The 27449-nt window shown below is 39.7% G+C and overlaps 2 protein-coding genes across 2 annotated transcripts in view; both read right to left on the minus strand.

The window, feature by feature from the left end:
• KLHL7 (kelch like family member 7) overlaps positions 1–27449 on the minus strand; it is a 48367-nt gene that overhangs the window by 19984 nt on the left and 934 nt on the right. The window contains exons 2-7 of the mRNA XM_008148175.3: positions 16434–16536; positions 14092–14185; positions 13647–13771; positions 10809–10984; positions 9155–9329; positions 4794–4936 (exon numbers count right to left, since the gene is read on the minus strand). Coding sequence (XP_008146397.1) covers positions 4794–4936; positions 9155–9329; positions 10809–10984; positions 13647–13771; positions 14092–14185; positions 16434–16536 — 816 coding nt within the window. The remainder of the gene's footprint in view (positions 1–4793; positions 4937–9154; positions 9330–10808; positions 10985–13646; positions 13772–14091; positions 14186–16433; positions 16537–27449) is intronic.
• LOC103292004 (uncharacterized protein C14orf119 homolog) lies at positions 1196–1827 on the minus strand. Its single transcript, XM_008148163.3, has one exon. The coding sequence runs from the start codon at positions 1759–1761 to the stop codon at positions 1333–1335; it is 429 nt and encodes a 142-aa protein (XP_008146385.2). The 5' UTR covers positions 1762–1827; the 3' UTR covers positions 1196–1332.

The raw sequence follows: 27449 nt of genomic DNA on the forward strand, positions 1-27449 counted from the left end.
AGCAGTAAGTATGGGCTATTTATAGGAGTAAGGTAAGACATCAAGTGAGAATTCTGAAATTACAGTCTCATCTCCAGGCTGGTGCAGAATATTTATCTCTTTTCGACTGTTCAATTAAAAAAAAAAAAAATCAAGGAAAGTGTTAGAACTACAGACCAAAAAAACCAAAGTGCTGAGTCATTCCACATTTGCCTTATTCTAGAAACAATGCTCACTGTCTCCTAAATGAAATCAGGATTCTCCTTGCCCCTCTGTACATCAAAATAGCTATCTACTTTATGTTAAGATAAAATATTCCCACCAAAACATGTTTAAGTCTTTTTAACTATCAGATCCAACACTATGGTTAGGCTTTGGGAACTAGGTGGGTATATAACTATTATCAACACCTGAAAGCTGTGGTTATAGAATTACAACCAAAACTCCTATGATTTCAGTTTTTGTTTGGAAAAAGAGTATATTTATAAATGTCCTGTTCTTGACTCAAAAAGACCCTGAAAATTTTAAAAACACTGAAATTAAATAGCCACTGAAGTGTCAATAATCTTAACCTTAGCTGATATTAAATAGATGTGCAGGTGTAACAATCTGTTTTTTTTTTTTTTTTTATGATTCCAAAGATTCATTCTTTATTTTGATACCAAAAAACAAAACAAAAAACATTTCAATCTCTAAAGAATGTCACTTTTTTTCATATTGTTATAGAGCAAACTTACAGAATATCTTCTAACAGCTCCAAGGATGTCACATATGCTTTTGAAAAAAGTCATTACTATTTGGATTCAAACACACATTAGTGTGGAGGAAGGAATAACTAATTATCTCCCTCTTCTGATTTTTCCATAATTTTTTCTAAATCATCACAGGAAAGCTAGTAGTTAGGATGTCACATAATTGTGCCTGAATCTGCTAAGGGAGGTGAACCCAGCTAAATAGAAAAACGGGACCTTTTATTGCCCTTCTCTCCGGCTTCTGGAGTAGGAAAGTTCTACTTTATATCCCCATGGGCCGGCAGTAGGCTTGAATTATGTGTAGGTGCCGTTTGGTTATAGTTGCAAAAGCCATTAAATTGAGGGTTTGACATCTCCTGGAAAGAAGTAAGCTAGAGGCAGACTGCTACTCTGGATTTGCTTAGCTGGAAAACAGTCACACTAGTCGTCCAGCGCATGTGCTGTAAACATTGCAATAACCAGGCCTGTACTAGTCAGCAAGCTCAGTCAGTGAATCAGGATACCATCCCCAGACCTTTAAGTGGCACATCTGAAGTTCTCACTGTAGAGTTGTAGTTTCGGCTCCATCAACTATGGTTCTTTTCTCTGATTTTAATGCCTATCAGTCTTTACCAGCTGTAGCAGCCACTGCTTGGTAAAACTTTGCCACGAAGTCTGGCTCACTGACCTCCAGCTGCCTGACAAATTCATTGCGCTCCTCCTCAGCCCAACCTCGAAACCACTGATCCCAAAGACGTAGCTGCCACTCAAAGATACCAGGTGTTTGGTTGGCTCCAGACACACTACGCTGCTCCAGACCTTCTAGCAATGGCTTTGATTTTCCTGGCACTGCTTTAGTGACCAGGTCTTGTAGGAAACGTTCACGCTGGGGACCTGACCAACTGGCGAACCAGCGAAGAATACACTTCATTTCCTGGGAAGTGATGTAAGACATTGGGGGAAGGGAAGAGTTAATAGAATTGCCTGGCGCTGAGGGTAAGAGAGAAGAGAAGGACAGCTGCACCGAAGATGAAGATGATTCCAGTGGCATCCTCCCCTTTCCTCTCACAGGGCACCGAGAGACCCTCAGAGTACTTAGGCTCCAACTATCACCACCGCTTCCATGTTTCCTCAGGTGTAACCATCTTTTGAGTACACTGACATTGTGCTTATTAGATTGCATTGCTAACCTGATCCTCCTTCCCTGAAGAGGTCTTTTTGATGTTGGACGGCATATTTACTCTACGCATTATGATGTTAAGTATTATAATAAGAAGGATAAGCGGTTGCTGGTCTTCTCTACCAAACCAGAGGAGGAACTGCCAGGAATGGTGGCTCTGTTGCAGCCAGGCCAGATGTGGTCTTATTGGACCAGACTGAAACAACCACCAAAACTTGGCATATAGCTAACACTCTGGCTAAGGAACATTTCTGTTACTGTCTACCCAGACCATTAGATGGAATTTCTTTTTAACTGGCAAGGAAAGGAGGTCTGACCTTGAGGATCTCCTTGGAAATGAAGAGTAGTTTGTTGCCCCAAGAATCTCCTACTTATTACAGATGACACATATTCTGTATTTGGGTGTCCTACTTTTATGCTTTTACTGGGTAAACCAAAAAGCTGCCAACTGCAAGTAAAACTCAGAGCAGGAGAATGCTCTGTAAGTGAGACAGGCTATAGTAGTACAGCTCAGCTGCTCAGGTTACACTGTGATCCTGGGGCATCAGGGTGCTGCATATGGCTTGAAGCATGTCCCAATCTGATCACAGAGCATGCCACTGGGATTTTGGAGCAAGCCAACCTACTTTAAGCAGGTACCATTTGAAAAATGAGAGAGAAAGGGAGAGGGAGAGAGAAACATGGATGGGCTACCTCCTGCTGGGGATCAAGCCCACAACCTGGGCATGTACCTGACTGGGAATCAAACCTCTTGGTGCATGGGACAACACCCAACCAACTGAGCCACACCAGCCAGTGCTAAGCAGGTATCATTTTCTCAGTAACATCTAATGGCTGGCCACTAGTTCTAACAGACAGCAAATGCCTAACACTAAGGGAATCCAGGTGACCATACCATTAATCCTTTTTGGAGTTTATCTGATCTACCAAATCATAAATAGCATGCTTTTAACCAATAATCTGATATGTAAACATAAGACTGGGCTTATGGAGGTCCCAAAGGCACAGAATACCTGAACAGCTAATTACAACTCTTACCCAGTGGGCTTTTTCCCTCAACCAGGATTATGTCTTCATGGAGGCAGTCCCTAAAATCAGCTGATAAATTTGAGAAATCTGAGCTTGGTTCATTTGTGACAGAACTGGCCAAAAGAGGACTGCTAGAGAATTACAGTCCCTGCAGGGAAGGCACTGAAGGGCCATACAGAAGAAACATATTCTGATTTGGCTAAATCTCAAGCAGTTCCTTTGATTGTCCATTATACCTTTCAGGATGGAAAGCCTTTGGTCAGTTTTTTTTTTTTTTTTAAATAAATTCTTAGGCAGTGGTGAATGATTTACCCAAATGGGTACAGATTTGGAATAAGCAAGAATGGAAGATTGCTGACAAGGGGAACTGAGGAAAGATAAAGCAGATGGCTGTCCGGAAAGGACACAAATTTGTGTCCAATATAAATTCTATCCAGAGTGCCCACAATTGCAGCAAAAACCTCTTCATCATCATGTGGACAGGGCTGCATCTATATCTCTCCCTCACCCCCAATCTGATACTTGCTCAATGGCCTTAAGAGTGACCACAGTAGCAATGATAGAGGCTTGCATCAGCCAGTGGCTACAGAAGCTAATGAACTCCCCCACACTACGTGACTGTCCTCTACTGGCCAGGACCCACTCTGTCAGTAATACTGGCCAATAGTAAGCCCTTGATTTGTTACCATACCTTGAGGGAGCCAGTTAGTTACTTAACCCTTTGCACTCGCTTGCTTTTTTCTCGATTCCTTTATTCTAATGCTAACCGTGTCGAGTCATACTCGACATCCGAGTGCAAAAACTTAATCCCAGGCTAACTATACTGGGACCTTCCCATTGTTGAAGGGACAATGCCCTGCCCTTAGTGGAACTGATACTGACTCTGCCTTTGTGGTCTTTTGCACTCTGACCACCACCACCATGTGTTTTGATAAATGCCTTGTACATCACCACTACAGTGTTACACACAATGCCTCCAAGCACCCACTTCAGTGAGAAAGATCAGGTAAGTATCCTGATGTCAACAGGATGCTCTGGACTCTTCAAGTACCTATCATCAACCAAAAATAGGCCTACAAAATGATGAAAGAGACCCTTATGTGCTTAGACTCAACACCAATTATAGACTTGCCAGGATGGGGTGCTATCTTTTAGGACTGGCATTTGCTGTGTCCCAGTAAATACTGACTGTATCAGCGAAATATTGTTTTATCTCCCCCACAGCCAAAAACCCAGGTCTAAGACACAAGGGGTAGAAATGTGAGTGGATTCCAGTAAGGTTATAATTAATGATCTATTTTTAAAATTGTGTCCCTAAACCTACGACTCAGGCTCTGCTGGCCCAACTGGCACAATATGTACTGGAAAATACATTAAAATTGGTGATCCTTTCCAGATGGGTGCATTAAAGGTAATTTTCTCTTTTCTCTTTGTGATTTTCTAGGTTTTCCAAATTTTCTAAAATGACTGTATATTATTTTATATTAAACATAATTACTGAACAAAAACAAACAAAAAAAATACATGTACTCCAGAGGCAGATATTCATTGAAAATGGCACATAAGGAAGACAAGAAATTGTAACAAAAGCAAGGAGTCGCTAACCAAATGAGGTATGATAAGAGAAGTACTGCTCCATTTCCTATGATAGTGCTCACTGTGCCGCACTCTAGAGCAATTATGGAAACATTTGAAACATGACTAAGCCTCAATTTCCCAATTTATAAAAAGAAGATGAGAACTATGTTTCTCATAAGGTATGTAAAGGAACACCATAAACAGTAACATCTCGACAGGCACGAGTTATTACTACTGGTAGTAGGTGAGTGTCTACTTGCTCAAAACTTTCCGAAAGAAAAGGAAAAATTAGTTACCTTTGGGTTGAAATATCTACAAGATTGTGGTTGAGAGCCTCCAAATAGCGCTATGCGGTAGTCATGTTTCTTTCTTCGGGGCCTTGTGCCATCTACCAGTTCTTCTCGATCCTCTGGAGACAGGAGATGATACCTCATTCCACCTGCAGAAAAACACATGGCAACTCTTTAAGAACTTCAGGCACTTTAATGCTCTGGGGGGAAAATCTACCCAAACATAATAGTGCTTTTATTTGTGAAACTGTTTTTTCTATCAGCTCTCTATGAAGTGGAACAGGAGAAATTTGTTAGGATCTGAGTCCTAACCAATTTATTATTCTCAGCAATTACCATTATGCTGATTGCCCCACCCACTATTACATACCAGTGAATTATCTGGCTCTTTAAGCAATAGCTGCCAAAAATAATAATTATTGAAATTCAGATCTCCTAACCCAGCAGTTATCCATCTTAAACACACATTAGAAATTACCTAGAAAATCTATGAAAGCAAGCTAGGGCCATACCATAGACCAGTGGTTGGCAAACTCATTAGTCAACAGAGCCAAATATCAACAGTACAACGATTGAAATTTCTTTTGAGAGCAGAAAACTGACTTCTGTGCATGGGCCACGAAGTTTCAATCGCACTGTACGTGCGCGCCCGCACGTGGTATTTTGTTGAAGAGCCACACTCAAGGGGCCAAAGAGCTGCATGTGGCTCGTGAGCCGCAGTTTGCCGACCACTGCCATAGACTAATTGAATAAAAATCTCTGGTGGTAGAGCCCAGGCATTGGTATTGCCCCTTAAAATATAGATCAAAGCCCTAGCTGGCCCAGCCTGCATGGTTCAATGGTTGAGGGAGAGGGCACATGGCTGCTTGATCCCCCGTAGGGGGCGTGTAGGAGGCAGCTAATCAAGGATTCTCTCTCATCATTGATGTTTCTCTCTTCCTCTCCCTTCCTTTCTGAAATCATTACAAATATAATAAACAAACAAACAAACAAATGCAAGCCCTTGCCCGGTGGCTCAGTTAATTGGAGTGCTATCCTGTGCACCAAAAAGATTTTGTGTTCCATCCCTGGTTGGGGCACTACAGGAGGCAACTAATCAATGTTGTTTGTGCTGACCCCTGAAGCAAGCATGAACTGTGGCCCCTTCATTGAAAGGCTTTTCCTCTCCAAGGACAGGGCTGGGGACAAGCATTCCAGCCCCTTTCCCTGAGGAACTTCTTGCTCCCTTAGGCTTATTCGTTTGGGAGTTATTCCTGTGAGGGTCCGGTTTTACTTTTAACGAAAAGAGAGACTAAGAAAAGAAATCTGACAGTCCTACCTGTAAGTCGAAGAAACCATAAGCCAAGAAAAATTCCAAGCAGTCCTGGATTACTGTACCCAGGGTACTTGGCAGAAGCAAATACTATTCTCCTCTTGAGGAGAACAGGGAAAACCTGCAGGAATACAACCCAGTCCTCCCATATTTCTGGCAATTAAGATCAATCAAATATAAACTCATAATGTAAAATTACAAAACACAAGGATTTAAGCCACCAGAAATAAGTAAACAGAACTAACAAACAGCAGCATTTGGTCTCCAAAAACCAAATGGTATTCTCAAACACACACACACACAAAAAAATAACTATATGACAAATGTATATAGATGTCAAATTATAATGTATCCAGCTACCTGAGAAAATATCTACAGATACTGACATTAGGAGATCCCCAATTAAAAAATTATCCAGCTATACTGATTACCCTACAGTTTGTCCAAGAACCGAGAAGCCACATGGCCAGTGTGCTAAGTGGTTGAGCTTTTAATGAAAAGAGAGACTAAGAAAAAAAATCTGCCTGAGGATGAAGGGTAAAATAGTCATTTGCTTGTTTCAATATTAGCTCCAAGTGGAGGTAAAGTATCCTCCTTTGAGAATTTATGATGACAGTCCTGCTCTCCTGAAGGTTTGAAGTTTGAACCTGACCAGGTTCGATTCCTGGTCAGGGCACATGTCCAGGTTGCAGGCTCAATCCCCAGCAAGTGGTGTGCAGGAGGCAGCCGATCAATGATTCTCTCTCATCATTGATGTTTCTAACTCTCTCTCCCTCTCCCTTCCTCTCTGAAACCAATAAAAATATATATTAAAAACAAAGAACTGAGAAACCCACTCAAATATACTAACTTCTCCTATCAGTTTTAAAATAGCTCACTCTTACATATATGATTCACTATGAAACTAATCAATTAAGAAAAGCTTCCATCACAGATAAGAAAAAGCTAAAGGAGTTCATCACCACCAAACCAGTATTATATGAAATGCTGAAAGGTATACTTTAAAAAGAGGAAAAAGAAGAAGAAAGATAAAAATTATGAACAACAAATACATATCTATCAACAAGTGAATCTAAAAGTCAAGTGAATTAAAAATTTGAGGAACAGAATAAACTGGTGAACTTAATAGAATCAGAGTGGATTGATAATTCTCAGGGGGAAAGGGGTGTCTGTGTGGAGAGTATGGGAAGAGACTGGACAAAAATCATACACCTATGGATAAGGACAGCGGGGGGGGGAGGTAGGGGCAGAAGGGGGTGGGAACTGGGTGGTGGGGAGATAGGTGGGGAAAAAGGAGAAACAATTGTAATCTGAACAATAAAGAGTCATTAAAAAAAAAAAAGAAAAAAGAAAAGCTTCCAAGAACAACAAAAACAGGAAAAAAATTCAAAGGCAATACAGACAAGAAAAATTAAAGGCAGTATAATCCTATTTTAGAATATGGTATTACAGACATGAAAGAACAAATTAGAGAATAAGTTAAAAGCTCATAGAAATTAAAAATAGCGGAAATAAAAGTGTTGAAAGAAAAAGAAAGCAATCTACCAGAAGAGAGAATAATGAGGCAAAGAATAGATAACAAGAGATACTCAATTGCTAAAGAATCATACTACCAATAACAGAAAACTGAGAAATCTGTGGCTGACAAGATAGAGAATACCCAACATAACTTAAAAAAGGAAAAAAGAAAAAAAAGGATGCACAGCAAGATACATTATTGTGACATTTCAAAATATCAGGGATAAGAAAAAATAAAGGCTCAGATTGGCATCAGATTTCTCAAAAGTAATACTGGAAAATAATGGAACAATGCCTTCAAAATTCTAATTAAACATGATTTTCAACATAATTCTAAACCAGCTGAACTATTCCCCAGTCTTAGGGTAAATAAAGATATGGGATTTGTCAAGATTCTAAGTATTTACTGATTGCATATTCTTTCTCAGGAACCGCTGGGGACACATTAGATTAAATAGAGAGAATTAAGGCAGGGGAAGACCTAGGATCCAGGAAGTTAGCAGATCTAACATAGGAGAGGAGTGAGAGAACATCCCAGCATTGCTGAGAAGGAAGGCCCAAAGACAAAAATTGTGGCTTAGGCCTGGAGAGCAAACAGTCCATATTGGAATAGGCAGAGGCAGGCTCCATGAAGAATATTTCCAAGAAGTAAAATAAAAGCAAAAGATTGTTTAATTGTACCGATAATTTTATCAAGTGGTATTTTATAGAGGGGTTGGGACTTAGCCTGCAAATCACGAAAAGCTAAGTAAATGGAAAAATTTTGCAATTATTAGCTCCAGGCAAAAAAACAACAACCCACAAACAAAAACAAAGGTGTTTAAGAAAGAAAACGTGATCACTATTTGGCTAAATAAAATAAAGGAAACACTAGAAACAAAGTGCATGAAAACTACAGCACACAAAAAGGAGACGAAGCATAAGTAATATGTATATATTTTTTACCTTCTATCACACAAGTCCCTATAAAATAAGGGCTGGGGCTAAGTCCCCATCCAGGTACTTCAAAGGATTAATTATCTGGAAGAGCTAAGTCTTGAATGTTTCTCCCTGGCTACTGAGTCTGACTCATTCTAAAGCAGTGGTTCTCAGCCTTTTTAATGCCGCGACCCTTTGATACAGTTCCTCATGTTGTGGTGACCCCCAACCATAAAACTATTGTCGTTGCTACTTCATACCTGTAATTTTGCTACTGTTAATGAATTGTAATGTAAATATCTGTGTTTTCCGATGGTCTTAGGCTCTACAGTCGTGACCCACTAGCCCACTATCGGTTCTCAACCTGTAGGTCACGACTGTAGAGCCTAAGGCCATCGGAAAACACAGATATTTACATTACGATTCATAACAGTAGCAAAATTACAGGTATGAAGTAGCAACGACAATAGTTTTATGGTTGGGGGTCACCACTACATGAGGAACTGTATCAAAGGGTCGCGGCATTAAAAAGGCTGAGAACCACTGCTCTAAAGGGTCTTTAAAGCCCATGAAAAACTGGTACACAATCAGGTTATAAATGGACATTAAAGCAACTTACTTATCACCATCTTAAGGCATTCAGGATTGTCTTGAATAAGTGGTTCGGCTTGTACTGTTTTACTTAAGAAATTCTTTGATATAAGAGGAAACCTGACTTTAGCAAGGATATCAACCATAAATGGCTGGCGATTAGGTTCATCATATTTCAACCACCTGACTGCAGCATCATAAACCTAAGGGAGGAAAAACAGCAGAGTAAAGTTCTTCGATGGCAGGAACATTTCCAGTTACTTAGATTTACTCTCACATCGAAGGGGAAGAATCTCATAACCACTATTCCTAACATTTAATTCAAATATTTGCTTTCATACCCAAACAAAACAAAGCCTATATTTTAGAACAGTTTACACATTGCTCTAGTGATTCTTTAGGTAACATGTTTTTTAGAATTACTACTACATAATGTAGTGACAGGGAGAATGTTGAATTTGTGATTTTTCAAAACAAATTACATTCCCTTTTTGGAAGGAGATATGATGTCTATTTCTATTGAAAAAAATCATTATATGTTCATTTGGAAACAGGAAAACAGGTTAATTTCCTAAGAGGCCTTCCATCTCAAAAGATGTGAAAGTCACCTATGATTTTATTTAATTAATATTCTTGAATTGTGAAATGATAGACTTATCTACTTTCCAAAAACTTTATAATATACAAATTTTATATTTAAAAAATAAATTACAAGATTTTTATATAAGAATTATTTTTGCATTCATTAAACTGTACCAAACAAGTCCAAATTTATTAATATGACTCGATTAACAAATCACAGTTTAAACACACTGAAAACAAACATTATTTCATATACCTTCACATCTACCATATAAACATTGAGCTACATAAAGTTGTTAATTTTGGGTTGGTATTAACAGAGCCTAAGCTCTAATCTCCCTATGAGTTCATTTTTTATGGGAATTGGTCTATTTTTTTAAATAAACTTTTTCTTTTGGAATAGTTTTAGATTACAGAAAAGTTGCAAAGATAGTTCCGAGTTCCCAATGACCCTGCACCCAATTGTTACAATGCTACGTTAGTATGATACTCGTATTACAACTAACGAAACACCATTGATACATAATTATTAACTAAACTTTGAACTTTTAAACAATTTCTTAAGTTTTTACCCAATGCTTTATCCAGGAGAAAGCATTTCCCTGTCTTTGCCAGCAACGAGCAACCACTTGCATTTCTTGGCTTGCAGCCCCTTCCTCCCATGTCCAAAGTCAGCATCGGCCAGCTAAGTCTTTTTCACATCGCCTCACTCAGACACTGACTCTTCTGTTTTCCTTTTCCGCATTTAAGGATGCTTATTATTACATGGAGCCCACCAGGATAATCTCATCTCAAGATCCTTAACCACATTTCTAAAGACCCATTTGCCATGTAAGGCAACCTATTCATAGATTCCAAGGATTAGGATATAGACATTTTTTGGGGAGGCACTGTTCTGCCTACCATGGTCCCGAATACCGGTAGCTTTATCTCTACCAAGTGGCCTACCTTTTCCTATGAAACAAACTTTGGGATAATCTAATATGAAAAATACATTATTTTCTAATTGATTCTTTTTCTTGTCATGTATCCCAACATGAAGCATAAGATTTAATACAGACATTCTTACTAAAAAAAATGTGAGAAGGCAGTTTAGTCACCTGATCCTCTGCTCTCACAGTCAAAGTGTCCTGGTTGAGGAGATGTGTAACTCGCTTGACATCAAGTTGTAGAAATTCATCAGTTTTGTAAACTTCAGTAAAATGCTGATGAATAAAGTCATCTGCAGTTGCTTTCAATTCCGGACAGTCTAGACACTCTGCTAGCACACTTATTCCTAAAAACAGAAAAAAAATGAATAGAAAATCACTTTTAAAAAGCCAAAACCTACACTGAAGATAAAATATGACTCCAAGAAGCTGCATGAATTTCATAAACGTGGGTTATTTTTTCTTCCATTGATTTGTCTATTTTTATGCCATTTTAGTAAGGCTGATTTTGATATTTTGTAGGACAAGCCCCCTTCAACATTTTTTCAAACTTTTCTTGGCTAGGTTAAACATTTTCTCTTGCATACTAATTTTAAAATAAGCTTATCACATTCTACTTTAAAAATCCTGATATAATTTTAACTAGGATTAAACTTAATTTTTAAATTACTTTGGGGACAGTGACTGCTCTGCAATCTGGAAGAGCTCCACTTAGGAACATGACATAGCTCATTTATTCAGATTTTTGATTATCAATGTAATTATACAATTTTCTTCACAGAAACCCTATATTTTCCATTCAACCTTTTCCTAGCAATTTAATTTTTGTTTGGGGGAGAAATTATTGACTCTAGGCCTGGTGCACGAAATTCATGCATGGGGGTGGGGAGGTGGGGGGTGGGGAGAAGGGTGTCCCTCAGCACAGCCTGCACCCTCTCCAATCTGGGATCCCTCTCACAATCCAGGACTGCTGGCTCCCAACTGCCCTCCCCTGCAGGCCTGGTTCCCCCCAACTATCCTCCCCTGCAGACCTGGTCCCCCTCCAACTGCCCTACCCTACAGGGCTGGTCCCCCCCAACTGTTCTCCCCTGCAGGCCTGGCCCCACCCAACTGCCCTCTCCTCCTGGCCTGGTCCCCCCCAACTGCCCTCCTCTGCCGGCCTGGTCACACCCCCAACTGCCCTCCTCTGCTGGCCTGGTCATCCCTAACTTCCCACAACTGCCCTCCCCTGCAGGCCATCTTGTGGTGGCCATCTTGTGGTGGCCATCTTGTGTCCACATGGGGGCAGCCAACTTGGGTCTTGGTGTGACAGTCCATTTGCATATTACTCTTTTATTAGATAGGATTATTAATGTTACATTATCAGGAATCTGCTAAGTCAGTACTATCAATTGGCTAAATTTAGCCACATTCCACTGTAGAGTCAGCAGCTAAGAATATTTTTAAATATTTTTGAAGTGTTGTATATATATATATAACCAGGGAAGAAGGAGGGGAAGGGAAGGAAGTGGGAGAAGGAGGAGGACAAGGAAGAGTGAGAAGGACCACATACTATCTCTCCCTTTACAGAAAAAGTTTGCCAATCTCTCTCCTAAATAAAACCATTGGTTATTGTATGTGATCTCCCTTCAAAGTCATGATATAAATTTTTTCAGTTCATTATCATGATTTTCCATGTTTCAACTTCATGTTGTCTTCAGATAATGAGTTTTGAAGCTTTAATATTCATACCCTAAAGGTTCTAATAACTGATGCCTGCTAATAAACCTGTCACATTATAAATGTACTGACTGATGCCACGCATGGGAGATTTTCATGTTGAACAGTCGGACATATCTGTACACTTATGCTCCCATCAACAGTTAGCAGATCTTGGCATTTTCACCAAGAACCAGTATTTGTTTATTGACTAGTTTTTGATAGTTGTGTGTCGCAATTATATAATCTATTTAAATACCATACAAATCAATAAAATATGAATGTGAAAAGTAGTTGTTTCTATGAAAAGTAATCTTTTTCTCTTAAATATATTTTTATTGATTTCAGAGAGGAAGGGAGAGATAGAAACATCAATGATGAGAGAGAATCATCAGTTGGCTGCCTCCTGCACGCCCCCTATTGGGAATCGAGCCTGCAACCAGGGCATGTGCCCTTGACTGGAATCGAACCTGGGACTCTTCAGTCTTCAGGCCAATGCCCTATCCACTGAACCAAACAGACTAGGGCTGAAAAGTAATCTTATGGTTTAAGACAGATTTGAAAAAAGCTCAAAATAGGCATGACCAAGAAAATGGATAAAATCCAGAAAACAGTATTCAGGCCCTCATTAACTTATTGCTTTTCCTTCCATCTCACAATGAAAGCATACCACACTGCATTCTGGAAAACTCTGATCAACTTTCTCTGCTTCTCCTGGTATCAAATACAACCTACTTTATTAATGGCTTTGAAATGGAGTGCTATAGTAGCCCCTTAATGAGTATCTTCCTGTACAGTCTAGGATTTTTAAGGCTTCTAGTATATAACAGTTAGCAGATCTGACTGTGGACAGCACAGTGTAGCAGTGAAGGATAGATTACTTGAGTTCCAACCCCAGGTCCTCCACATACCAGCTATATGACCTCAGCAAGTTACATAAACTCAGTTTCCTTATCTGTGACAGGTCATAGTAATCATAAGGGCTTCAACACAGGTAAACATTCATGTTTATGTTATCATGTATCACACACCACCACCAGATGCAATCCTTACTCCTTTCTAGATAAACAAAAAATCATTAATAAAGCTATTTTATATTTTGGAAAATATTGATACAGTATTTGATGAGCTCATTGCTGCCCAAGTTAATATGTACTTCTCTAAGCTCTTCTTAAAATGTATTACTAGAAAAATTTCTAGTGAACATGTCTTTAAGATTAAATGAGGATACTTATAACCAGTTTTTTTTTTTACTAAAATACACATTAAAAGTTTTATTTAAAAAAAAAAAAAAGGAATCTGATTTCTTACCAAGACAATTTGAAGCATCAACTTGTTCTTTCAAAAAATCAACACACATTTTCTTCACAGGTTCAATCTGGTACTGGTTTGCAGCATCTAATAAAGACTGAACGTTGTTGCTATTCACAGAAATTCTGCAAATAAGTTAAAGTGAATATTAATTCCCTACATTTTTTATTTAAATAATGCTACTGTAGAATGCATCCCACTAGACACTGAAGTTAAGCAAAAAATTAAAGTTTCAGTCCTTGAATTAGTATGGCAGAGGACCTTCAACTTCTCCTTCCTGTCAACTCAATTCCCTCCTTCCCCCCCACCCCCCGCCCCCACCAGGGCCAAATCCTTGAAATTTTTCATTCTGAAGAATCTGGAACACACTGATTTGCTACAATGCTTTGCCATGATAGATCCCAACCTTACCCCTCCACTACAGAAATAATCCTCCTTAACTTACCTAGCAGTATAAGCAAATTCCACAAGTTGTTCAATAATGTCAGGTTCAGCATCTTTGAGTTCTACTTCAAAGGACTTTGATTCAAGCATGTTAGCTAAAATGAAGAAGAGAAACACAAATGGCATGAGTACCACCACAGAGGAAACAGCTTATTCCAGGCCATGTAAATATGGAGAGGAATAAAAGGACAAGGACTTCTCTGGAAAATACTCCAGAAAGCCCAACATTCTTACAATAAAATCAAACTAATTCTCCACACTTGAGATATGCCTTAAATTAAAATTATCTAAGAAATTAGGGAATTAGTGTACTTTAAAAAAAAAAAAAAAAGCGGGTGTGGGGGGGGGGGGCAAGTGAACAGAGAGAAATAAAACTGGACTTAGTATTTTCCCAACTTCTAAAATAATTTAGTAGCACTCTTTTAAGTTGCTATGAGCAAAATGCCTCTGATGTTGCTAGAACAAACCTATGAGAACAATGACCATTATATGTAGTCAGCTACAACCAGCAAAGCTCTCCTCTTCCCCCAAATCCTGGCAGGTAGATACATTTCATAACTTGATGAAGCTCATGGAACAGTACTCAGTAGAGGTACAAGGACTTGGACCCAATTCTCAACTCCAACTCTAGGATTCTTTCTAGTATTATCTATATATGCAAAAGGCTAAAATGCTAAGTGTCCTTCCACCCGTCCGACTGGTCGCTATGATGCGCACTGACCATTTACAGAGAAACGGCAGCGTGGACCTGGTGCTGACAAAGCAACACTCGGCTTCCCCCAAGTGGGACACAGGCCCCGCCACCACCCTGGAGCGACAGCCCACTAAATCACAGCCAACGCTGCCCCAGACCCCATGGCCAGCCCAGAAATGGTTGCTGTGGGTGTTGGGTAATGACATCACGTAGCAACGCCCGGCTTCCTCTCCCTAGTAACTAGCCTCCTTGCAGTTTTTTCAGCCCAGGAACCCAACTTGCTTTATAGCCAGGTGGAAACATTTCAGACTTTAACCAAATGTCTGTGAAGCGTTTTCCCATGCCTCATCTCATTTGATCCTCACAGAAATACTGGAGTAGGTAGATAGGAGACTTGGTAGGATCCTATTTTCTTTTCATTAGCTGGAAAACGGAGATTTAGAAAGCTTAGAAACTTGACCCAACTGAAAAGAAGTAAGACATGGTGGACCTTGAAAATGACTTCAGGTTTTCTCACTGCCCAGAATATAGTCAAACACTGCTGCAGTTAAATATTTTACCCTTTGTTCTCCCTGTGTGATCTATAATAATAATGTTTCGTGTTGATATTTACTGCTGTGTTGCTGACAATTACCTGTAAGAGAAGTTGGGGTGCTTCACTGGGCTGGAAAAAGTTTAGCTACATCAGAAAGCAGGTCTAATTAAGCAAGTTTATTCTATATATGTAAAAGGCTAAGTTGACTCGTGCATGTGTGATACATATAAAGCTCTCACTGGCACCAATCACACGTGTGTGTTTCGATCTGTCATTGTCGATCGTGAATTTGGTTGACACTTCTATTACAGAGAAAGAGCGAACAGCGATATTAAAATATTTCTTCTAATTAATTTCCTTTCAATGTGCACGAATTTGTGCACCGGGCCACTAGTATGTAATATTTCATTTTTATTTAACTTAACTTGCTGGATAAAATGTCATAAGGTTTATCTGTTCCTTTGCCTTTCTACCAGAGGTTAAGAAGAAAACTGTAGGCATTTAAGTAGAAGCTGTATCCCCATTAATAAAGAACTGGGGCTTTTAGGACTAATGAAATGACATGATTCCTTTGATTAATCATAACCATGACCACTTTTCAATCTCTTCACTGTTTTATGAACTCAACTTCTTTATAAACCAGGAAAAAAAATGGCATGTTTTCATTTAGACCCATCTCATTCTCATCCTATATAATAAAGATGTAATATGCAAATGGTTGTTTCGCCGTGAAGCATAACGACCGACTGCGTAACAACTGGATCATGGATCAGCAGGAGGGTGGGCAGCGAGCTACAAGCGGGTGATGGAGAGCTACAGGAGGGGCAAGGCAGCAAGCTATGGGGGGAGGCAGGGGGACGGAGGGAGCTAAGGGGCGGGGCAGCGGGTGGAGAGCTACAGAAGAGCGGGGCAGCGAGCTACTGGCTACAAGCAGGCGGGGGAGAGCTACAGGAGGGAGCAGGGCAGCAAGCTATGAGGGGGGGCGGGGAGAGCTTCAGGAGGGTGGGGCAGCGGGCGGAGAGCTACTGGAGGGCGGCAGTGAGCTACTGGCGCACGGATTCATGAGCACTGCTACTAGTAGAATAAATAATATGTTTGACCTTAAGATACTTACTTGTGAACATTAAGTTAAAAAAGTGACTGGCTGCTGCAAGGACAACACGATGAGCAGGTATTTTTCTTTCCTGGACCATAAGGATCACATCACACAATGTTTTCTAATCAAGAGAGAGAAAGAAATAAAATCAAAAGGGGCTCATTGGGCCTGGTTTAGCAAACATATTAAACAGGTGCTTGTCAAATGCTTCACCTCTATTTCCTATTTAAATTTGTGTTTTTTCCCCAGTACAGAGTTTGTTTATAATATGACCTATTTAGGAAGGACTTACAGAGTGCTGTCATGAGTTTTCTGTACCAAAAATCAGGCACTGAGCTTCCCAACAGTTAGGAAAATCTTTATAATCAGCAAAGAAGTCGTCTACTAATTTTTTAAGGGAAGACAATTTTTTTTTATGAGATAAATTCTAAGCTATTTATCACAGTGAGATGTTATGGGGACAGTAAATGACATAATGACAATATCCTTAATGGCTTTTCTTTCTGGCTTAATCCCTATGCACTTACTCCCCATCCCTCCAACAGAGCTGTCTGCTTGCTCTTTATCGATGAGTCTGCTCTATTTTGTTTGGTAGTTCAGTTTGTTCATTAAATTCCACACATGAATGAAATCATATGGTACTTGTCTTTTTCTGACTGCCTTATTTCACTTAGCATAATGTTCTCCAGGTCCATCCATGCTGTTGAAAAGGTTTAAAACTTTCTTTGTTTTGCCCTGGCTGGTTTGGCTCAGTGAATAGAGCATCCAGCATCCGCCTGGGGACCAGAGGGTCCCGGGTTCGGCTCCGGGCGGGAATACGTGCCTTGGTTGCAGGCTCCTCTCGGGCCAGGCCCTGGTCGGGGCTCGCAGGAGGCAACCAATCGATGTTTCTCTCACATTGATGTTTCTCTCTGTTTCCCTCTCTCTTCTACTCTCCCTAAAAAAAAAAACCAATGGAAAAATATCCTTGGGTGAGAATTAACAAAAAACAAAAAGAAAAAAAGAAATGCAATGCCTCGTTAAAAAACAAAAACAACTTTCTTTGTTTTTACAGAATAGTATTCCATTGTGTAAATGTATGCTTTTCAAACATAACAATCTGCTGTTGAAAATGATGTATCCTTGATAAAATCCAGAATACACACTGCATTTCCTAGGACATTAGCTTTCATAGATCTAAACTGAAACAGAAACAACTCAGAATACAGAGTGGGTGAACCAAATGTCCATGCAGCCCTCTCTCCTTAAACAATGCTTCTCTCAAATGTACTTCTGATAGGAGCTGGATATCAGTCACTTTTAAGTTGTGATTTCTGACCAAGGCCAAAACAGTCATCACTCTAGGTTGCTGAAAGAAGGCAGATTTAGACTAAGTACTAAAAATGTTGGAAAAATTGAATATTAAAGAAAAAAGTAAGGTTTATTAGAACCATTAGGGATGAATTTCAAGAAGAAAAAAAGTCCTTTCTGTAAAATAAAATTTCAATTCCTTACTGAAATTAAATATATAATTTATAGGTAAGGATCAGAGAAAATTTACAGCCTGGGATATGTTAAGCACTTTTAGGAACTGGGAAAATAGTATTTTCAGACTAAAAAAAAAAAAAAATCTATCACTCACAGAAATAGCTCAGAGGATATGGCATTTTGCATTTTTAAAGTATTTTGCCGTAACTATTAATATAGTTTCTGATAGATAAATCACTGCTATTTCCTATTTTATTACTCCAGGAATAAAAATCCAAATAAGATGGTAATGCTTAGATTGAGAAAGGAAATGGGCGCTAAACAGTTGGCTGAAGGATGAACAAAATTTCCCTTTTATGGCTTATTTGAAGATTTTTTTATAAGGCTATAGACTACTGCTTAGAAATTATATGCAGATTACTTAAAGCTATTGTTATTCTAATAACGTCTTGAATTTTAAGAATGTTATTTCCTTTTATTTGGGGAGGAGGTTCAGAGTAGGCATAACTCAGGTAATTTTACTACAAACCACACCAAAAAAACAATACCCAGGTACCAACAACTAAACCAATGATTTGGTTACCACCAAAACAAGCTGATCAAGTTCCTTAAGAGGAAAAAAAGAGAAAAATAAAGGGAGCAGGGAAGGAGAGGGAGGAGGAAAAGAATACGGACAGAATAGCAAGCAAATAAGATAGGGGAGGGATCTATGGCTGCTGATGGAAAGTTCCAGAAAATGTAGAGAGAGCTAAACTGAAATGTAGCAAAAAACCTTTCCAAGGCATACTCAGCAATAGGGAGTTTTAGTGGAGTGAATTAATAGGCACTGGAGGACATTAGGGAAATCAGAGGGATCTTAGAGTAATTTAGTCTTAATCTAAAATTAATCTTCAGCTGGATATTAATGTTGTGTGTGTGTGGGGGTGTGTGTGAAAGGGGAGGAATCTTTTTTATCCAAATGGTACATTTATTTGACTGTACTACAATAGATCGATAGGTTTCTACAAGAGATGGGACTGACCTAGAGAGAGTTCCCTCCTGCTATCAGTCATCTGGGGAAGAGGAGTAACCACAGATAAGAAATGGGAAGAGAAAGAGACTCAGGTAAATTGGAGAATGTGAGAGGTGGTAAATCCTAGGTGGAATGAAGAGAAACAAAAAGTACCTGTTGAACAATACATGTTCACTGGGTAAAACAAGAAAAATAACCCTTGCAATTTCTCTATTTATGTCCCTCATATTAGTTATATCTTTGTATTAATTTCAGTTTTTGAATAGTCTCTTATAAACAGCACAGATTTTTGTGTGACTTAGTCAGAAGTTCTCACCATCTAAGAATATTTTTAGTAGTGTTTAATTCTTCATATTTATTACTGATAACTTATGTTTTACCTTACAAATGCTATCTTCTTTTATGCTATTTATTTTGCTTTCTTGCTGTCTTCTTTTTTCTTTAACTGCCAGTTGCTATTTTGGACACATTTTCTTTGCACTTTTTTCTTCCTTTAGAGACTGACTTACAGATATGTCAAGTATTTGCAAACTGAACTCAGCAGGGTATTAGTCAAATACTGTTCTGGGAATGCAAGGAGCGTTCAAAAAAGTAATTCTATTAATGCAATTCATCATATTGACAGGTTAAAAGAGAAAAACTTCTTGTAGAAAAACGTCAATAGATGGCAAAAGACTGTTGAATAAATTCACTTTCTGAGACTTTAATAAAGAAAGCGATGTTCCTGTATACTAAAGGTCAAATATCAGAACTCCATAGCAAACATCAAATTTAATGGTGAAACAGGAAAGGCATTCTCATTCAAGTTTGAAACAAGTGGAAATTTGATATATGATGAAGATACCATTTCAAAAATGTGGTGAGAGGGTGGAGCACAGACAAAGTTTAGGGCAGTAAAACTATTTTGTATAACGCTGTAACAGTTGGTACATGTCATGATATATTTGTCAAAACTCATAGAATGTACAACAGAGTGAACCCTAATGTAAACTATGGTTAATAATAATGTCAAAATATTGGCTCATCAGTTGTAACAAATGTATTACACGAATGCAAGATGTTAATAATAGGGCAAGCTGTGGGGGTGAGGGCGAAGGGGTAAATGGAAACTGCACGTTCTGCTCAATTTTTCTGTAAAACTAAAACTGCTCTAAAAAATAATTCAAAAAAATTCAAAAAATTAATTCAAAAAATGTAGTGAGAGATCAGATAATTGAAAAAAGGTATTGGGATAACTGTTACACTTTTATGGAAAAATTAGATTTCTGGCTCTTAATGTACTTCCTCTTCCTCTGGGGAATGGAAGAACTGGGAAGGAAGTTTGAGTCCTTTTCTTGAACTGTTACTTGTGGAAGTGTGACTATAGGATGGGCAAGAGCATGGTAGTGTCACATGGAGCCAGGCCTCCTGGCTCATTCTTCTTCCATAATTCTGCCCCCAAAGTGAACAGGGAAAAAGGGGAAACTCTACGAGACCCAGCAGCCGAGTACATCTCATTGGCAAGTGTCTAAAATGTTGTCTAAGAAAAACAATGTGTCGTATGAAACATTATTACGTATAGATGAAATTCCTTCTCTATATGGTAAACAGTGTCCCTACTCGCCTGTTGATAAGTGATTCCTCCCAGTGAGTTTGGTCTTAGAGTCTATCAATTACAGACAGCTGATAAACTGGCAACCTCTCAACAACAAAAGCCAAGATTTTATGTTTTTGAAAACCCTCCTCAGAAATGGAAGTTTCTCTTCTCTTTTTGGCTGGGAACAATAATGTGGGTTAGGATTATATAATAATGTCAGTCTTTGCACTATTTCTTATAGAGACAGAGGAGATTTGCTTGGATCTCTTCAGGTTTGTGGAGATGGGGAGGATGCTGTGCGAATCTTAAAAGTTCTAGGGTTCCTGTGACATGCAAATAAATATGTGGCATGTGGCACCCACTACCTTGAAATTGGAGAAATTCGGCTTTAGAGGTATTATATGAAATCTATCCCAATGGAAGGCAGCCTACACTGCAGCTGTTGAGGAAGCTATCCTGATTACCCAAACACTTCGGCCTATGCCTTACTGCTGAGACTGAGCAGTATAAGAAACCAGGGAAAGGAGACATTTGCAATTCAATTGCTATCACTTTAATTTATAGGAGATCACAGATGTGGGAATTTAATAAAAGGGCTCATAAGAATCAAATTTGGGGGATTTTATGTTGCTAGCTAGAATTAGATGCAGTGCTTTAAGTCATGTAGTTCACTGCAGACTATCTGGAATGCTATGAATGATATCTTGAGAAAAAATTGAGATGGGAAATGGAAGTGAACTTAATTGATATCTATCTATTTCAAAGCTTTCTGGAGTAAAAACTTAAATAGCTTCCTAAACTAGTCTTCAGAGGACACACAAAAGAACAGTTATTGATAGAGGATGCTTCGTCAGCATTAAAGATAGAACAAAGCACTCCCTAGGCCAGTAAGAAAATAGAAACCCTAAAAGACTTACTAGGTCCAGTTAACTTCTGTTGGAGTGGGGTGGGACTTTGGTGTCTGAATTCTACCAATGCAGGAAGTTTATATAAGGATCAATGTCCAAATGAGACACAAGAGATCATACTATTGACAGGTAGTCAAGTAATCCCCCATATGCAGTGCGTTTCTAATAAAACAAAGTGGAAAAATCAGGCTTTTCTTAAGAAGCCCATATATAGATAGGTCTTTCTACTCACCTCTGCAAACCAATAATCTAAATTTTGAAATCTGCATATTTTTATGTCCTGCAAGGGGGAAAAAAAAAAAAAAAGATGGCTGGACCCCAATCCAGCTTATAGCGTCTACCATAAGACACAGCATATGGTCCTGCTTAAGTAGAAGTAGGTGGGCATCCTATATAATAAAGAGGTACTATGCAAATTGACCATCACACCATCACAAGATGGCGGTGCCCACAGCGGGGGCGGGGGCGGCTGCTCCATGTGCCTGCCACTGGAGTCCCCCCAGCCCCGCCAGGGGCCTCGGGTCCTCCTGCACCCCCCAATGACTGACAGCTCGCCCAGGATCCTCCAACGAGCTACCCATCCCTCTCTTCCTCCCTCTCCCGAAGCTGAAGCCTGACTGTGGTGTCCAACAAATTGGAAGTTATAACTCATGTCGTTGAGAGTATCCTCCATTCCTCAGCCAGGGCTGGCCACTCCACGCGCCTGCTGCCGGAGTCCCCTCAGCCGCGCCGGCGGCCTCGGGTCCTCCTGCACCCACCACTGACTGAGGCTCAGGCAAGCAGGGCTGGCTGAGGCGCAGACAAGCCTTGGATGGAGGCTGCCCAGCCGCCCAGGGCCTGCCAAGGCTTGCACTGCCGGCAGTGGCAGCAGCAGAGGTGTGATGGGGGCGTCGCAGTCCCCTGATTGCCTGGGTCGCCTCCTGCCCCTGAGGGTTCCCAGACTGAGAGGGGGCAGGCCGGGCTGAGGGACGCCCCGCTCCAATGCATGAATTTTCATGCACCAGGCCTCTAGCCATTAATAAAACAGCAGTATCTTAAGCTCTAACTTAATTAGGTTAGGATCTTAAGATCTCCCTCTGTCTCTCTGTCTTTGTCTCTGTCTGTCTGTCTGTCTCTCTCTCTCTCTCTCTCTCTCTCTCACACACACACACACACACACACACACACACACACACACGACAAAATTAGGAAGACAGATATAAGCTCGAGACCTCATTTCCTTTCCTTTGGGTGAGGTGAACGTTAGAAATGTTCTTCCCTTCCAAGTTGCAGTTCTTTTGCCCTCTGTTCCCAATACCACACACAGATACAGACACAGACAGACAGACACACTACATTCTCCTTTCAGAGAAAAAAAGCCTTATCAGTAGTTTTCTTTTTTTAATCCTCATCCAAGGATATGTTTTATTGATTTGAGAGAGAAAGGAAGAGAGGAAGGGAAGGAGAGGGATCAGGAAGGAGAGGGATCTAGGAGAGGAATGTAGGGGAGGAAAGAGGGGAGGAAGAAGGGAGAGAAAGAGAAATGGAGAGGGAGGGAATGAGAGAGAGGGAGAGAGGGAGAAAAACAGTGATTGGTTGCCTCCCCTATGCACCCTGACGGGAAATCAAACCTGCAACCTCTTTGGTGTATGGGACTACACTCCAACCAAACGAGCCACCTGTTCGGGTCCAAACTTTTTTCTTTAAGCAGCAGAATCCACTTTCAAATGACCTGATTGTATATAATTTATATAGACAGGATGGTTTCTCTGTAGTCAGAACTAGCCTGACAACCAAGGGATGGAAGAGTTCCCGTCACTATTACGCTTAATGAGTCACTTAAGAATTTTTTGTTTTTGATCTTAGTAATGTCTTTCTGGGGATGGATTCTGTAAGTTTAGAGATTTAGGAACCCTAAGAAGAATGATTCAACCAAGTGATACAACAATATTTTTACGGAACTGCAAGTTAAGATTGCGACCTTGTCATTTTGGGCTCCTCGTGCCACGGGGTAAAAAGAACAGAAGTTATTACATTTAGCGAGGTGCCTGACTCTGGCCATCCATGGGGCAGAAAATGGCTGGAACTCAGGGGATCCCCTGGGGTACCTTGTGGCTGTCAGGAGACACAATACTCCATGAGTTCCTACATAACTTTCTGGACATAACAAGAATGGAAGGTCCTGCCACTTTTTACCCGGCCACCATTTCTCAGGGGTGTTTTGATAGTGAGTGACCCTAAGGGATGAGATAATGCCTCCCCTCCAGGATAAAGAGCAGGCTTATTTATTGCTTGCTATACCCATTGTACACCCATTGGGCCCCACCATGTTGCCCTCACAGCACTCGTAGGACAAGGGGAACTGACACATATATGCTGACACTCACAATGCTGTGCTGTGCTGTGCTGATCAAGTCTATTGTCTCTGACACCAGAGTCTCATGTCTTCTGCCAACATCCATTAAACAGCAACAGGATAACTAATCAGCCTTTAAGCAGCAAAAAATCGAATCCCAGACCCAACACTGGTACTGCCAAATCTAGTGGTAAATGTTAGTAAAAGACTGAAGTAACTGTATATACAGGCAAGACCAAACGCTTAAGATACCTAGGACTAAAGGAGTAGGCCACCCCATTGGATAAAGAACCTTGAGGAGTTGGCTAAAGACAAATAGGAACAGATAGTGAAAGAAGTCATAAATACAACAATAAATAATAATAAAAACATGAATGAATAAATAATAATAAACAATGAATGTGGCTTCTACTTTCATTTCCATCCTTGTTCTTATCTATATCTCTATATAATATGTAGATATAATATATATAATAGAGAAATATGCTAATTAACCAGGACGCCGTAATGGGTCGACCAGACAGGAGGTTGTGCACGCAGCATCAGGGGCGGGGCGGCAGGGGCCTCCGTGCGCCTGTGCTGGGGGAGGGCCTGATCAGCAGCAGCCTGGAGAGGGAGGCAGGGCCGCACCAGCGACTCCAGAGTGGGCGGCGCCGTGCAATTTCGAATGGGGCGCGCTGGGCTCCTAGTATTTATATAAATTTTAACTAGTTTCCTATCTTCTTTTCCACCCAGAATCATACCAAAAAAATCTATTATTACTTAGCCCTTAGGATCTTGAAATGATGATAGGATAAATGAATATCACTAAGTGGTCTTGAACTTGGAGTTAGATATGGTTAAGTGAAAACATTTGATTGGTGCTGATATAGAAATATTGGAGAAAAACAAATGTGAACTTAATTCACAGCACAAGTGGTCTGCTTTGAAAGACCTGGAGAAGGAAGATATGTTGATTTTTAACACCTGGAATAGTATTCCTGACTCATATAATCAACTGAAAAAACTAGCGTTTGCTGTTCTTTCCTTATTCGGGTCTACATATTTAAGCGAACAATCATTTTCAAGCATGAACCTTATCAAGAGTAAATTGAGAAGTCATCTTATTGATGAGAACCTGGAATAGTGCCTAAAATTAAAAACAACAACATACAAACCTGACTTACCCAAACTTTCCAAGGAGATGCAAGGCCATTGTTCACATTAGTGTTTGTCAGTCATTGTCATGATTCAATTTTATGGATATTGTAAGGTAAATTGTATGGAATTTAATTTTATCAATAAATAATATCATTATTAAGTATTATATCAAGTTTTATTCAACGTACCTATAGTTTAACTAAGACTTAAAACTTTAAGTAAAGTTTATTAAGTTAATTTTAGGGAACATTGTGGAGTGAAAGAAGATGTAGTGTCGAGGATTGAGAAAGGTATGTTGAGATGGTTTGGACATATAGAGAGGATGACCGAAAGGAGATAGATGAAACAAGTATACAAGAGCAGTGTGGATGGGAGAGTTGGAAGGGGTCGACCTCAGCGAACGTACCTCAATCAGATTGAGGACGTTTTTAGCAAAGGCCAGCTTAGGAGTACCCTAAATGAGTTAATAACAATGTACCTACCTATACAGTTTAAGTTTAAAAAATTTGGCTCTCAAAAGAAATTTCAATCATTGTACTGTTGATATTTGGCTCTGCTGACTAATGAGTTTGCCGACCACTGAACTAGAGCTATATATAACCACATAGATAAAAATCACAAAACATAGCCTTTAAGAAACTAAGACAAGAGTATTTACTGTATGATTCCATTTATATAAGTTAAAAAAAAAAGTAAAAGGAAAATCTATGGTGATAGAAGAATAATGGTTCCTTCGAGGGGTAGTGACTGAGAGGGACATAAGGAGGGACCTCTGGTGTATTAGCCATATTATATTTCTTGGTGGTGGTGGTGGGGTCATTTGGTAACAATTCATTGAGCTGCACTTTATGATTTGTATCCTTTTACGTGAATCCTCTACTTCATTGGAAAATGCACTTAAAAACAAAAGGCCGGAAATGAATGAAAGGGTGATGGAGGAAAAGGCTCCATAAGAAGTTAAAAAAAAAAAAAAACAACCAAAAACCTGCTGGTTCTGCAGAACCCCCTTTCATCACTATGTATAAGACTGGCTACTATGTTACAGAGAGATGAAATGACCTAAATCACATTATCTAAAAATAATAAAACTAATTAATGGTAGCCCAGGGATTGGAATTCAGGTTTTCTAATCTCAGTGTTCTCAAATTCTTATAGAAATGTTTCATAGAGGAATCCTTGTCATTCCCATCAGGTACTCATTATCCTGATTCCCGAAGAACTGAGGTCAGAAGGGTAAGCAAAAATAGTCACCACACAAAAATATTCACGAAAGAACAAAGACACATATAAAATCGGTCCTCACTCAAACATTCCTTCTCTGGCCAAACCAGCTTCTATTCCTGCCAATCCCTATCAACTGCCCTTGTCAGTCATTCTTGGTGAGTCTCTCCTGTGTTATGATGTTAAATAGAACAACACAAGTGCCATGTAAATCAACTGCAAAATGAACCTACACATCTTACAAAAGATGCAGGATTCCATGAAGTTGGGAAAAGTGCTATGGGAGAGCTGCTGGACTTACAGGCAAAGCCATAGACAAAAGGAGGATCCAGCAGATTAAGGTCAGTTCACCACCGTCGAAGAAATGCCACCCAGCATCCATTTCCCCTTCCTACTCAGTACAGAATCCTGATTTTTTTTCAGTAACTGTATTTCTATTTTGACAGTAGATAAACAGATGTTAATATAGCCCAAAGCTAAATCTACGTAATGGATATAAATCCATTTTAAAACCTAAGGAGCTAAATTATACAGTCTCAGGCAATCCCCTCTCCTCAAGCAAGCATGTGATACTGTAACCCACCGGCACCTTGTCTATGCAAGAAACGAGGCAATGCTTTATAACGCTACAGTCCACGGATGAAAGCGCATTATCTGAAGGAGTGGGAAGGTTGTTGAAAACACAGGTGAGCACTGGTGGACTGCGTACAACTACCGTAGTTAAATGTACCAGTAATTTGAAGTCGGTGGTGCTGTATATATAAAATGGTGGTATGGTCACAATGAAAGCAACATGAATGTATACATAAAAATAGGTGCATAAAGTAAGTCACATAAAATACTGAATCCAGGCATTCACAGCTCTTTCAGCACAAAGGCTAGGAAAGATCTAAAGGCATTCCCACAGAGGATCTCCTGCATTCCTGCACCACGCCGGGAGCGGATGAACAAAGACAAGGTCCCGTCGGTCAGAATTCCCTTAAAGAAACCAAAGCTAATACCTTCATAAGGATCTTACATTCCTCTACTGCCATTCCCATTCCCATCAGAACCACTAGATAAGCAAACCGGGTCTGGCAGGTACTCCTACAACCTGCTTCTGTCCTCTTGAAAAACAGGGCCTGGGTCACAAAACCGAAACATTCTTACACGTCTCCTTAGACTCCTCTTTTCTATCAAGTTTACAGAATCAAAAAGTAACCAAGTGATTTTTTTTTTTTTGATGCTCTACTGGTATAAGATGTTATGGAATTAAAAAAAAAAACCCACAAAACTTCTCTAACCTACATTCTCCGGCGTATTAAAATCGGTTCTTTTCATAACCCACCTTTCGCCGACGCGTGAAGACTTGCACCAATGCGCCTCCTACCCAAGA

This window comes from Eptesicus fuscus, chromosome 14 (genome assembly GCF_027574615.1).
Source record: "Eptesicus fuscus isolate TK198812 chromosome 14, DD_ASM_mEF_20220401, whole genome shotgun sequence".
Lineage (NCBI taxonomy): Eukaryota > Metazoa > Chordata > Mammalia > Chiroptera > Vespertilionidae > Eptesicus > Eptesicus fuscus.

Bases quoted from the DNA above. Each gene is read 5' to 3' on its own strand.
- LOC103292004 (XM_008148163.3), bottom strand. From the start codon at position 1,761: ATGCCACTGGAATCATCTTCATCTTCGGTGCAGCTGTCCTTCTCTTCT.